This window comes from Canis lupus, chromosome 24 (genome assembly GCF_003254725.2).
Source record: "Canis lupus dingo isolate Sandy chromosome 24, ASM325472v2, whole genome shotgun sequence".
Lineage (NCBI taxonomy): Eukaryota > Metazoa > Chordata > Mammalia > Carnivora > Canidae > Canis > Canis lupus.
The window spans coordinates 36,353,451-36,368,246 of record NC_064266.1 but is presented as its reverse complement, the minus strand read 5'-3'; the positions used below and the strand labels follow the sequence as shown (position 1 = coordinate 36,368,246).

The 14,796-nt window shown below is 44.8% G+C and overlaps 1 protein-coding gene across 1 annotated transcript in view; it reads left to right on the top strand.

The window, feature by feature from the left end:
• The first annotated feature begins 9,479 nt into the window (after positions 1-9,479).
• B4GALT5 (beta-1,4-galactosyltransferase 5) overlaps positions 9,480-14,796 on the top strand; it is a 76,059-nt gene continuing 70,742 nt past the window's right edge. The window contains exon 1 of the mRNA XM_025470377.3: positions 9,480-9,745. Within this exon, the coding sequence (XP_025326162.1) occupies positions 9,631-9,745 (115 nt within the window). The 5' untranslated portion in view covers positions 9,480-9,630. The remainder of the gene's footprint in view (positions 9,746-14,796) is intronic.

The window sequence follows — 14,796 nt, the reverse complement described above, 5'->3', positions numbered from 1 at the left end:
AAGAAACCAGCTGTGTGACTTTGGGCAAGTTCCTTAATCTTTCTAGATTTCAGTTTCCTTATCCACACATCCGATAGTACACACCTTGAATGTTTTTGTAAGGATTAAGTAAGTTACTATGTATAAAGTGCTTAGAACAATGCTGGACACTGAGTAAGTACTATATAAGTGCGTCTTTAAGTCTTTAAATATATACATACACTCGAACATACGTCCTTGTGTACATATGTAAAATAGTGTAACTAGTGCTCTAATAGAAGTGTCTAGAGTTACTCTACATAGGAGAGCTATACACTTGTGATATGTGAATGTTTCTGTACTTAAACTATGCTTCAATTCAAAACAAAGCAGGGGCACCTGGGTGGCTCAGTCAGTTAAGTGTCCGACTCTTGATTTTGGCTCAGGTCATGAATCTCAGGGTCATGAGATCGAGCCTTGCTTTGGGCTCCACACTGGGTATAGAGACTGCTTAAGATTCTCTCTCTCTCCCTCTCCCTTCTTGCCTCCCCACTGCCCGTGCACTCTCTCTCTAAAATAAAACAAAACAGAAAATCTCAGCAGATACAAAACTGAGGGGTAAAATGATGGCCACCAGAACTAACTGGATTCAGGACTCAAATTACGTCATTAGGACTCAATTTCTCATTGTGGCTCACATCAATCTCTCTTCATATGTCAGTTTCATTCCCAGGTTCCACATGTTGATAAAATGGTTGCCTTGCTCCAGCCTCACAAGCCTTCATATTTATGTCTAGCACGACAGAGAAGGTTGGCTTCTCCATATGCACCCACTTAAATAACTGGGAGTTGAGTCTCATTGGCTCTGACCAGTCTGTCCAACCCCAAACCGATCACTATTACCAGAGGATTACTGTGTTCTGACTGACCAGACTGGCTCACATAACAAGTCTAAAGATGGAAATGGAGTCAGCAACCCCAGAGAACCACATGGAATGAAAGCAAGGGAAGGAAATTAGAGCTGTTGTGGAAGGTGAATGAAGTGGCTAAAGAAGTTTAATAAATGGGGACGCCTGGGTGGCTCATCGGTTGAGTGTCTGCCTTTTGCTCAGGGTGTGATCCTGGGGTCCTGGGATCGAGTCCCACATCGGGCTCCCTGCATGGAGTCTGCTTCTCCCTCTGCCTGTGTCTCTGCCTCTCTTTCTCTGCGTCTCTCATGAATAAATAAATAAAATCTTTAAAAAAAAAAAAGAAGCTTAATAAATGCCTGGTACCTAGACATCATCATCATCATTATTTCTGTTAGTTTTTAAATTTATAAAAATGCCTGGCACATAGTTTGGTACTTGATAAATATTTGTTGAATGAGAAAATTACTTCTTCGGGTGCCTGAGTGGCTAAGTCAGTTGAATGTCTGACTCTTGATCTCAGCTCACATCTTGATGTCAGGGTCATAAATTCAATTCCCACATTGGGCTCCATGCCCAGCATGGAGTCTACTTGAAAAGAAAAGAAAGAAAAGAAAAGAAAAGAAAAGAAAAGAAAAGAAAAGAAAGAAAGGGAAGGGAAGGGAAGGGAAGGGAAGGGAAGGGAAGGGAAGGGAAGGGAAGGGAAGGGAAGGGAAGGGAAGGAAATTACTTCTATCAGTTAATACTCCCAGGAGCAGCCCTACGCCTTAGGCTTTTCTGTCCAGGATAGAAAAACAGTGGTAGAGTTTTTATTTTTATTTTTTTAATTTTTAAAATTTAAATTCAATTTGCCAACATATAGTATGACAGCCAGTGCTTATCCCATCAGATGCCCTCCTTTAGTGCCCGTCACCCAGTTAGTTCCCATGGTAGAATTTCTAAGAGTTGTAAATCAGTCTTTGACTGCAAAGACGTAGCCCTCTATAGAAATGGTGCTTTTAAAGGACTTTTTTTTTTTTAGATTTACTTATTTATTTATTTATTCATGATAGACACACACACAGAGAGAGAGAGACAGAGACACAGGCAGAGGGAGAAGCAGGCTCCATGCTGGAGCCTGACACGGGACTTGATCCCGGGACTCCAGGATCGCGCCCTGGCCCAAAGGCAGGTGCCAAACTGCCGAGCCACCCAGGGATCCCCCTCTTAGAGAACTTTTGCTGACTCTTTTATACAAGTTCCTCATATCTTTCTCTCTACAGAAGAGTTTCATGGCAGAGGGACAGAGCTTTGGAAAAATCAGATCATAGCAACTGTGGGCGAGGCAGGAAGTCATGGGAACCCTCATTCACTGCTGCAGGGAGTGTAAACTGGTATACTCATTTTGTAAAACAAATTAAAAACAATTAAGCAGAAGATGTGCAAACCTATTGGTCAGCAAATCCACTCTTGTATATATGTGCTCTGGAGAAACCTTTGCCCATATACACGTATATGTATATGATATGTATAGATATGGTGTTACAGTTAATATCTCTATGTAACAAACCACTCTAAACTTAGTGTGTAAACAATAACTATTTTATTATGCTCATGGACTTGGAAAGGGCACAGTGGGGACAGCAAGTCTGGGGCTTCAACTGAGAAGACTGGAAGGGCTAGGATAACTTCACAGGGGCGGGGGTGGGTGGCTGGAATATCTAAGGGTTTGTCCTCTCTCATGTCTGGTGATTGATGCTGGCTGTTGGCTGAGGGATCTTCACTGGGGCTGTTGGCCAGAGCACCTGTATGTGGCTACTCCATATGGCTTCCTCATAGCATGATGGCTAAAGGTTCCAAAGGTGTGTGTCCCAACCAAAAAGTCAGACGCTCTGTAGTCACTTCCACATCTTTTTATCGGCTATAAATGATTCACAATCCCACCCAGATTCAAAGAAAAGGGAATTAAAGAAAGTTCTAGAAGAGCATGGAGATGGGAAATATTAGAGACCATCTTTGGAAAACATATTCCTCCACAGATGCTCATTGCAGCACTGTATTGGGCCACTGTCCCTTATCCAAATCCCTTGGGGCCAGATGTGTATTGAAATTGTGAAAATCACAGAATTTTGAAAGGTTACATGATACACTGAATGTTTATATACTCTTGAGAGGGATGGGTCACTTTTTTTTGTTTTTTAAGATTTATTTATTTATCCATGATAGGCATAGAGAGAGAGAGAGAGGCAGAGACACAGGCAGAGGGAGAAGCAGGCTCCATGCCGGGAGCCCAATGTGGGACTGGATCCCGGGTCTCCAGGATCGCGCCCTGGGCCAAAGGCAGGTGCCAAACCATTGAGCCACCCAGGGATCCCCATCACTTTGTAAATAAAAATCTACACATTTCCTCAGTGGAACATATGAATATTCACAATGAGATAAAGATTATAGACAGCTTTCTGTCTATCAAGGTGAAGTTTTGTCACTAAAGTTGTTCAGGTCAGGTCAGGTGTTGCTGCCAAATAAATTATGAAAAAGCTTTTAGGTCTTAGGGTTTTTTTTGTTGTTGTTGTTGTTTGTTTGTTTGTTTGTTTTTGTTTTTTTAAATCTTAGCTAAGGATTGATGGACCAGCAATAACAAAAAAGGAAACAACCTGAATAGATATCATCAGGAAGGAAGACTTAAAAAGTGTGGCCTAGAAATGCCATATACAGTGAAAATGAATAAAGTCAAGCTACCTGCGTCACGGTGGATATAGCTCATGAAAATAATGTCAAGAGAAAGCATGTTGCAGAAATGTATATTCGTGATCGGTTAGGATAAGCCAGGTAGTGCCATAGTAACAAACAGTCCCTGCATCTCAGAGGCTTAAAACAAAGTTTTATTTCTTGATCATGATGGAATTGAGGAATTTTCTCACTCTGGAACTCAGCTGGTGGGGCATCAGCTCTGCAGAACATTGATGACCATTATGGCAGAGGGACAAGAGTGGCAAAGGATAGACTGGCTCTGAAAGCTGCTGGCAGAAAGGAATACCTGTCACTTCTGCTTCTGAACTTTGGTTGCCTCTAAAAGAGGCTGATTAACCACTGCCTGGCTAAAGGTTACCAGGGTGAACCTCCCCAGTTAATGTTTATCAACAAACATTCCTGGCACTGGAAGCATTCCATGCCAAGGTTCCTCGGACATGGAGAGCAGTTATGCACACGTCAAGAATCTTCATCTGCTCATGCCTCTGGGAGTTGGAACTGAGATAGTCATTGCTCTGTGATGTTATCACACTACTGGTGATTAGTGTTCTTGGATTGAGCAACAACTTCCTCAGGGAGGGTTTCTGGAACCTCCTCTAGTAGAGTAGGTGAGGGAAGGAAGGACATGGTGTCACTTGTGACCTTTTACTTGCGATCTTTTACCATAGGCTGTGGGGCCCTTTCTTGGGCAAGCCTGTTAATTGGGTGCTGACAAGCACACAGGAGGCCCAACTTGTGCTCTCTGGGATTTCTCCAGGGACCTCCCTTTCTTTAGGATACTCTCATCCTCTAAAACCTTCAATGGTTCCCTATGGCCTGCAGGAAAAAGTGTGAGAACAGCAACAGTGATTGAATACCTGCTGTGTGCCAGATACTCTATTCATACTATCTCAAGTCTTCATAGAAACCCCTGGAAGAAGGAACCAAATGTGGAAATGGAAGCTCACAAAGGTGAAATGCCTTGCCCAGATCACAGGGTAAGAACAAGGAAGAGGCAGGACTGGCTGGCTGGTCTCCATATCTTTTTGACTCAGGGAGGGGCCCCCGCTGAGCCACAGGGTCAAGCCACCTCTAGCCTTGCCCTCTGTCATTTCCTTGTCCTTGGACTGACCGGCTGCTCCAGCCAAGCAGGCCTCCTCTCACTGCCGCTTGAGCAAGCCTATCTCAGCTCCCTTTCAAAGACCATCTCATAGGACGCCCCCCGCCCCCCTCCCCGACTGCTGGCATGGGAGTCCAGTCATTATTACCTTGTACCACAGTTACCCACTCTCCTGTCTGCTGTCTCCTGTGCTGCTGCTGCATTCCAAGAACCTCATCTTAAGCACCTGTGTATCTGCCATGCCCAGCACGCTCAGTGTGGACCTGCTATTTCTTCAGCATCCCTCCAACAATTATTGAGCACCTGTTGGGTCCTGGGCACTGTGCGAGAGGCAAGGATGCAGCAGAAAAGAAAACAAAATCCCTGACATCATAGAGCATATGTTCTGGTATGGGAGATGGAAAATGAACAAATAAACACATACATCTATAATATAATGTTGGGGATGAAAAGTACAATGAAGATAAGAAAAGCCAGGTAAGGAAAGAAAGAATTCTGGGGTGGGGAGAATTTTATTTTTATTTTGTTTTTCAACATCAAATTACCTTTACTCAGAAGAATGTATAAATAATACTTAAATTCTAGTTACTTTTTTTATAAATTTATTTTTTATTGGTGTTCAATTTGCTAACATATAGAATAACACCCAGTGCTCATCCCTTCAAGTGCCCCCCCTCAGTGCCTGTCACCTAGTCACCCCCACCCCCTGCCCACCTCCCCTTCCCCCACCCCTAGTTCATTTCGGTGGGGAGAATTTTAAAGGAAATTTCTTTCAGAGGAGGTTACCTTTCAGTAGAGATCAGAGTGCAGTGACCTTGTTTGACTGAGGGGCTAATAGTAAATGAAGGATGAATGAATGGGTGCATGTTTGAGTGAGCTAGAAACCTAACATGAGCTGAAAAGGTTGAAAAAAAAAATCCCAATTTCTTTCAATACATTGTTATTTCAGATGGGACAGGAGTAGAGTTTGGTCATCAGTACCTAGTCCAGATGTGGGAAGGCTTCTCTTTCTCTTTTCAGAAGGGAACAGCAGAATTCCTTGCCCACATAGGCTAGGGTGGAGGTGGATGGTGAGAGAATACAATTGTCAAGGACATTTGTTTTGAGTTGGTGAGATGGCCACCACCGCCTTCCTCCTTGGAGCCCATTTTCTGTCCTCCAGAGGGGCTAGACCCTCTTTTTCTTTGCCCCAGCATGTTCAGAAGAGCATAAATCCCTGAGGTATTTCCACACACCCTTGCCCCCCCACACGCTGAGATAGTCGTCTCCTAGGAGTGCCATTTTACAGATGGGAAATGGTGGAGTGTGGATTCCAAAAGAGACATTCAAAACCGGATTGGCCTACTCACAAGGACAGAGGCACCTCTTCCCTTGCCTTCTAGAGTGCTCACTCCTGGCTTTGCCTCCTGCCTCTCTGTCTGCTTGGCCCAGAGTCATACTTTCATATTACTCTGCCGTTCAAAGTTTGACTTCCTCAAGCCTTGGCTGGAAGCTCTCCCTCTCTTCCTTGGAACCAACAGCCCACAGATGGTATAGAGGTGTGGTTTTCCTTTGCATTTTTCAGAAGATGTAATGCTTACGGGTGATTTAGGTACTTTCTTTTATGAAATGCTTGTTCAAGTCTTTTTTCCCCCTTATTTGATTGTTAATCTTTGTAAGTCCGTGGGTTTTTAAAAAATTCTGTATGAGTTCTTTATAAGCTATGTATTTCTATTTCTTCTTTTACTGTGCTCCTGTGATTTTCCTTATTCGTGTCTTTTGATGAAGACAAATTCTTTTTTTTTAAAGATTTTATTCATTTATTTGACAGAGAGCAAGAGAGCACAAGCAGGGGGAGCAGCAGAAGGAGAAGAAGCAGGCTCCCCGCTGAGCAGGGAACCCCATGACAGGAGGCTCAATCTGACGACTCCAGGATCGTGACCTGAGTGGAAGGTAGACACTTAACTGACTGAGCCACCCAGGGACCCCAGACATCCTTATTTTAATGCAGCCCGTTTTGTTAAAATTTCCCCTCTGCTTGGTGTTTGTGTCCTGACAAATCTCTGCCCATCCCAACATGAAGATACTCCTTTTAGTCTTCATCTAAAAGCTTTTTTGTGATCGTTCACACTTAGATTTACAATCCATCTTGAATTGATTTTGTGGATAGTGTGAGGTAGGAGTGAAGAGTCTTTTTTCTTTCCCCACGTAGAACTCCAATTGATCCAGCACTAGTTCAGTTAAACAAAACATTGTATGGTGGCACACAGGTTTGTTTTTTTTTTATTAAAAATGTTTTAAATAAAATGTTGAAAGAAATGATGAAAAGAAGGTACAGCTACTGTTGTAGGTAAATAAATACTATGGAAATAATTCTAAATGCAACGTATCAGCCTTGATTTTATACTGTGGAGAAAATGGCTATAAAAGATGTCCTTTAAGTAATTGAGGAGATTTGGGAATGCACTACCTATTATAACATTTTATAGTATAATTGTTCATTTTCTCAGGTGTGCTATTATTATTGTGGTTATATAGGAGAATGTAATTTTTCTTAGGATGTTTGCCAAAGGATTTCTGCATGAAGTACCACCAGTGAAGCAACAACTTACTTTTAAATAATTCGGAGCAAGAGGTAGGAAAGTGGACTTAGGAATATAGAAAGATAAATCTGGAAAAATGATAACAATAGTTGAATCCAGGTGGAGAGTGTACAGGTGTCCCTTCTATTATTCTTTCAACTTTTCTGTATGTTTGAAATGTTTATTAGAGACATGGTGGGGGAGGTACCGTGGTGTGGGCCAAACAAAAAGTAGTTACAGGTCAGATTATTCCAACTATTATTCCTAGTTTGAGATTTCTGGTCAGGGCCTTAGCTCAGCTGTCTCATTAACTCCGAATCATATCCCTGTGGAGGTGGGCATCACTGGGTCCATTTTACAGACAGTGAATAGAATCTGAGGGGTAAGTGACTTGCCTAACATCACACAGCCAGCTGACACTAAGAAAAGATTTGAACCAAATCTGAGTAAAAATTCTCTGCTTTTCTTTTTAGTTGTTTATGCTTTTTCTGCCCCATACCATTTCCAAGGGGATTGGTCAGGTGAGAGCTAACATGCATTTACCATGTGCCTGGTTTTGCATATATTACTCAAATCCTTACAACAACCCATGCAGTTGTTACTAATAATATCCCCCATTTTACTGAGAGGCATAGAGACGTTAAGCAACTTGCCTAAAGTCACTTAGCTAAGAACAGGAAGAGATAGGAGTCAGGGAACATAGACAGTCTGGCTCTATGAGTGTCACTTGAAGGTTCTACACTGTAATAGAGTAGGAATGACTTTAGGAAGAGAAAGCAGGATTATTGTTGGTTCTCAAAGAATCCCTGCAAAGCCCTGTCTCTTCCTGACTGCTTCTGGTATTCCAAGACAGCCTCTCCAGGTTGAGATGTGTCCACACAGGGAACATTTTCCTCCCCAATTCAGCTGGTAACTTCTTGAAGCTGGGGCTGGTTCTTCTGGCCCTCACCGTGAGTCTACAGGGACTCTGGAGGTCTTCTGGCCTTGGGCTGATCTTAGAGTATGGTTTTGGTGGTGGTCGCACAGTATCCTATGAAGTAGGATACCAATTTGTCTACAGGAAGAGATTTAGGAGAGGGAGGGAATGCTGAGATAAGTTACCACCTAGTGGTCACAGATCTGCCTTGGGAGACAGGTCAGTTTTGATGTGAGCTTTTACCGTAAGGCTTGGGCAAACTGCTTCTCCATCGAGGAGCCTCAGTTTCCTCATTTGTACGACAGGAATAATAAGAGCACACATTTCAGGGCTGCTGGGGAAGTTTATTGAGATAAGTAAAGACCCGCATCTTTCAATGCACGTCTTCACATTGATAACCGTTATCAGTACACTCCTTATGGTTCTGTGGGATGTGGACCCTGCCTAGAGATCTAACCTCATTCCTGCTGTGCTCCTTGCCTCACTAGACTTTATCCGTGCTGGTCTTGGATGACCTGGGCACAGAGGAGGCTTTTCAACCTCAGGGCCTTTGTGCCTGCTGTTCACCCTTTTATGTCTCATCTCCTGTCACCTGCTCAGAGGCCTTCCTTCACCACACCGGCCTGCCTCCGGTACATTCTCCTGTTTCTGTGTTCATATCATTCATCAGTACCCGGTACCATAAAGTGATTTGTCTCCTTTTCTCCTTCTATTTGAGTGTACGTTCATGAGGACTGTTTTTCATTTTGTCTGTTTTGTCCTCCGTAGCATCCCCGGCACCAAAACCCAGTGTCTGGTCTAGGTCTGGTCTTTAATAAATGGTGAATCGAATGAATGAGTTAACGAACGAATGAATGAATGAAGGAGTGAAGGTGTACGCCGCGCCCCTCTGCCCACAGTCTCCACTGTCGCAGTGGGCGACCAACCGCGTCAGACATTGCAGACGGCCCCTTGGCTCGCGGGCTGGGGGCGCCCTTGCGCGGATCCGACCGGCACTTGAGCGACGCTCCCCGGGAGCCGGGGCGGTGGCTGCGCCAGAAGAGGGGCTGTCGCCATTTAGCGACGTTCCCTGCGGGCCGCCGCTCCGCCGCGGGAGCCGGACCGGGGGGTCCGGCGGCGAGCGCGCGCGCGCCGTTCTTTTGCGACGGTGCCCGGCTGCGCTGGCCCCGCCCCCGCGCCGCCCCGCCCCGCCCCGCCCCCGCGCCGCCCGCCCCGCCCCGCCCAGGCTCTGCCGCGGCGCTAGCTCCGGGCCGCTCAGGCCCCCGCCCGCTTCATGTGGCCCGGCCCGCGGCGGCCGGCGGCTGGGAGCGGCGAGGCGGCGGCTGGGAGCGGCGGCCCGCGAGGCCCGGGAGGTGGTGGTGGCCGAGGCCCAGGCGGCGGCGGCGGCCCAGGAGGCGGCGGACGGGGAGCGGCGGGAGCAGGCCCGGCCCGGCTCTCCCGCGGCCGCCCGGCTGCAGCATGCGCGTCCGCCGGGGGCTGCTGCGGCTGCCGCGCCGCTCGCTGCTCGCCGCGCTCTTCTTCTTTTCGCTCTCGTCCTCGCTGCTCTACTTCGTCTATGTGGCGCCCGGCATAGGTAGGAAGGGGCCCCGCGGTCCCGCACGCCCGGGCTCGGGGGACGCCGGCACCTTCCCGCCCTCTGCACCGCGCCGCCGCCCACGCACCCCCGGCCCTCGGGACTCCATCCCCTCGGAGCCCGCCGTGCCCCCCCCCCCCCCCCGGCCAGCGCCAGCGCCAGCGCCGGGACGCCCCCTTTCCCGCCCTTGCGGCTCGGCTCGCGGCCGCCCGCTCCCCCTGCCCGGGTCTCCCGAGGCCCCGGTTCCCGGCATTCCGCGCACCCCGCGCCCCCCGGCCCGCCGCTCCCCCTCGCGGAGCCCCGGCGCGCGCGCCCCACCTCCCCGGTTCCCATCCATCCTTCCTTCTCCCCTCCCGGTCGAGGCCCCCGTTTCCTGCTCCCCCTCCCTGCCCTTTCTTCCCTCCACTTTCCCGTTCCATCCACCTCCAGGCCCTCCTCCGCAGCATACACCTTCACCCCCCCGTGGCCCCTTCCTCACCGAGCGGCACCCCCATCATCTCCGTCTCCCCACCTCCCCCAAGGGCACACCCTTGTTGCTATCTCCGCCCCTGTACCTCTTTTCCTTCCCCAAATTCTTTCCCCCACCCCCTCCGGCCCTCGACCACAGTTTCCTTCTGAATGAAGACTTGGGGAAGGGTGCTGTCTGGACCTTTCCACGCTGTCAGGGCTGCCCTCTCCTAGTCTTGGGGTGGAAGATGGCCCTTCAGTATCCTGTGCTCTGCTCGGGACTGAGAGGACATGTAAATTGGCCCTAGAGGAGGATTTGTGATAAGAGCCTCGGGGAGATGGTGCCAGGTGGGAAGGAGGAGCATGGAGAAAAATTGGAATGGGTACTCATTCTTCTCAAAGGCATGTCCTTTAAAGGCAAGACCGTCTGGGGAAAACTGAGCACTGCCCAAGCATAGACTTTGTTAAGACCACAGAGCAGACATTTATTTAGGACATGAAGAAAGAGATTGGAAGGAAAGACAGCGTGAGAGTTAAGGTCAGAGGACACTGAGGTCAGACTTGGATTCAAATCCCTGCCCTTTATGACCTTGGGCAAGTTACTAAGCCTCAGCCTTTCTCCTCTGTAAAATGGGAGTATAAATCCACACCTCATAGTGTTTTAAGGAAGTAGGTAAATTCCCTTTTAAAGCACCTATGATGCATAGAGTTTTTTTTTTTTTTTAAACAGTTATTATATGTAACTTTTGAGAAATAAAGGTTTAATGAATGTATTTGCCTGGCATAGCATCACCACGGGCTCTAGAGAAAACCTTGGTTCAGGGTGAAAAAAAGACCCGAAGCTGCCGTTGGGGCTGGGACAAGGAGAGTAAATTCTGCTGTAAAAAGTCTGGGTCATTTGGATGTTAGGAAAGGGTTGATGGTTTAACTATAGGGGAATGCCCTTTAGGATTGTAGTAATGACTAGTGCCATTCTCTGTTGACCTGTCAACACTGAACTAGCTGAATAGAGAAATTTCCAGATAGAGCAGGAGATTCTCTCCTGATTTTTTTTTTTTTTTTGGAGCATATTTCACATATTTCACTTTTTTTGGAGCATATTTCACTTATAATATTGATGATTTGTACTATAAAGTAGATCTGGGAAGATAGAATAGACAACATCAGATTGCCCTAACAGTTTATGAAGTATCTGAGGAAAAAGGATCCCTCTGGTGGAGTATATAGCATGTGGCCTGATGGATCAGATGAGGAGATAGGAATTTTGGCAGAACAAGAACAGGTGTGTAATTAGTGAAACTAATTGAGAAAAGAGGTCATTAGTATATTGGATATTAGACGTAATAACAATGGGTGTGAAAAGATAGATTTGGACCTAGATGCTGTCTTGAAGCCATAACCACTTCCAAGTGACTGGTTAGTTCTGTTGTTTGTACATAAATCAGCCATATCCAAATGGCAGAATGATCCCACTGGGATGGTGATCACCCTTTAGATTAGAAAGGTTTCAAGCCAGATTCCCCAGCAGAAATGGAATTTAGTAACTTCGTTAAAATTCCTGAAGGATAGTTTTTTTGTTTTTTTTTTTAGGTCAGTGGAACCCCAGTGTAAAGTGATGGGCATCTACAGATTCTTGTATCACTGATGAGTGAAAAAGATGCAAAGCTCTCAAGTTTTCACAAACAGAAGTCCCCTAAAGGGCAGATCTACTTAGGATTCAGATTCTGTTAGTGGGAAAGGCAAGCCATAAAAAAGATGTGGAATGGCTTTAGGGTTCCTGCATTCAGCAGTTTGGTGGGTCTTTTTGTTGTTGCTGTTGTTTTTTTTCTCTTAGCTTTCCTGCTAATAGACTTAAAATTTTCAAACGACCAGCCTTGGGCAGTGGGGTGGCAAATCTTTCCAAAGGTTAAGGCAATCTAGAGAAATAATAAGGGTTTATGTGCTTTAGGTTGCGAAGACCTTAATTTGAGACAATTATTAAAATGAGCTTAGAAAATAATACTAGGTTGAGCCATAGGAAATTTTTTTTTTTTTTTGCAGGTCGAAAACGGTTGTTTAGAGGCAGCGTGATAATAGCTCAACCTAATTCATTTCAAATAATGACAACTCTGACTTCTGGCATATTGGAAAGTGTTAAACTTACATTTCCTTCTGGGTTTAATTTTTTCCAGTCCTGCTTTTGATTTGCTCTGTATACCCTGTGACCCTGTTTTGCTCAAGGGCCTAAAGAGAAATCAGTCCAAAGAGTATGTTATAGCTGTATTCAGAAATAGGTAGACTTGAATTTAATTTAAGAGAAAAATCATGTTTAGTTATAAATGTTATAAAGTTGTTCATATATGATATAATTCAGCCACAGTGTCAGCCGACCCATTCACTTAGTATTTTTCAGATCTGATGCCAGCTCTTAATATTGGTGATCTATAGTCTGAGAGCAAAGGGAAATTTTCCTGGACTTGAGGGTCATCTGAAATGGGGGTGATGGTGCCATTTGACTTAGAAAATTGGATGTGAGGAGTGTTACTAAATACAACTATAGTGTGTTTGTAACAAATACAGAGTGCTCTCAGTATCCTTGTCCCAAACCAGTTAGTGATTTCAAAATATGGCTTCACTGAACATTACATTTTTGTTACTAATTAAAAAGTAGTGTTTTACATCAGCAATTTGAAAGTGGAAATGAAAAGGATGGGTCAGAAGTGTGATGTGGATGGGTGTCTGGGTGGCTCAGTCAGTTAAACCTCTGACTCGATCTCTGTTCAGGGCTTGATCTCAGGGTGGGGAGTGCCTTGAACTCCCCACTCACTTAAAAAAAAGAAAAAGAAAGAGCAATGGAGATGGTAGATTTGAAATGGAGGAGGAAGCTGTATGGTGATGAAGATGCATCTGTGCCTCTTCTCTCTAGTTCTCTCCCAGCCACAGCCTGACCGATTCTCACTTAATCACTGTTTCACTTGTCCTGGTGAACTCTCCCTATTCCTTTTAGAGTTCTGAAGAAAACTTTGAACTTATTTATGATCCTTTAACTTAAAAAAAAAAAAAAAAAAAAAAAAAAAAAGAAAGAAAGAAAGAAACCTAACAGCTCAGAGTATATCCATATTCCAGTCTGACCAGGTCTTTTAGAAGATAGAGAAGTGATATTATAGATATACATATGAAGTTCTGATTGAAAAACATCTTAATAAATTTATGGTGCCATCAGATGGGCAGGTTATAGAGAAGTTACTGATTTTGAGAGAGGTAGGTGCCTATGCCTGGTTAGAGGTACTAGTCTGTGGATTGATGAAAATTTATTAATTGAAGTTCTGTCGTTTAAATTGATTTTTCTTTTGCTCTTTGATTATTGAGGAAAGGAAATGGGGAGTGATTTTTCCCTTTGGCCTGCTTAGTTTGATTTACAACTGGCTTTTGGGAGGCAGGAACTAGTAATTCTAATCTTACCTGATTTGACCAAATGACCTTGAACAAGTCACTTGATTCCCTGATCTTAAACTTGGCAAAAACTCAAAGCTGTTTGAAAAACTAGAACTGCAATAATTAGCATCTTAGCCAAACTTTTAATGAGAAGTTTTTACATATAGAAAGTTGATAATTCATTCACATTCTGTGCAGATATTGGACCTATGATTTCGGATAAGATACATGTTTTTTGTAATCAAATACAACTTTTTCTAACTACAGGAAAATTTCAGATTCCCCACCGTTTAGTATGAAAACAGCCTCTTTTTTTTTTTCTTCCTCACATGAAAATGCCCTTTAAGTGCCTCAGTGCCAAAGTTCTTGAGCTTTGGTGGAAGGATATACAAGTGGTAGAATGTATTGTAAAAAAGTAAAAAAAAAAAACAAAAAACCTCATCCTGTTAAAGATCTTCACCTCCCACACGCTCGTGAGCACACACACTTGCTCAAACATTTTCTGAGTCGTGTTAGTCTTCTTAGAAGAAAACCATATTTAGGGAGCAAGTTGAAGTTTTAAAACCAAACAGCACACTTTTGACCAAGACTTCAGTGATGTTTTATGTCTTTCCTGCAGAATTTTGTTATGTTGGAAACAAGGTCTGGGTTTGCAGTGGAGGCTTCTTTAATGGTGAAAATATGCTAATCTTGGACAATCTTTAGAAGCAGTTTTCAAACAGTATCAGTTACTATTCCAGGCCGTCAGTTGTGTAGCCAGTAGATGATTCTGCTCTAATCTCCTGACATTTTCCCCTCACCTCCGGAGCCCGAGCTCGACAGGCCAGTGGGAACAGCATATAATAAATTACCAGGAAAGAGGGTCTCTGTGTTGCGATGAGTCTTTAGAACTCTTCAGGAGAGTAGACATTCCAAAGTACTAGAAGCCAAATACTGACTTCCCTAATTTTGCAGCTTTTTTGATCTTGGAAAATTTGTTGGATACATCCAGCCATATAAAACAGAACTTGAGCAAGCAAGAAATAAGGAATATGGTGCTGCTGAGACCTGTCAAAGAAATACAGAAAACTGGAAGTTAACACTGGTTAAGATAAAGGATAATCAGAAGCAAACAGGTTGGGTGTGGCTTAAAAGAGGTTAGTTAATAGGGCGGTCCTGAGAGGAGGCAGGGCTGCATGGCCTACTAGCAT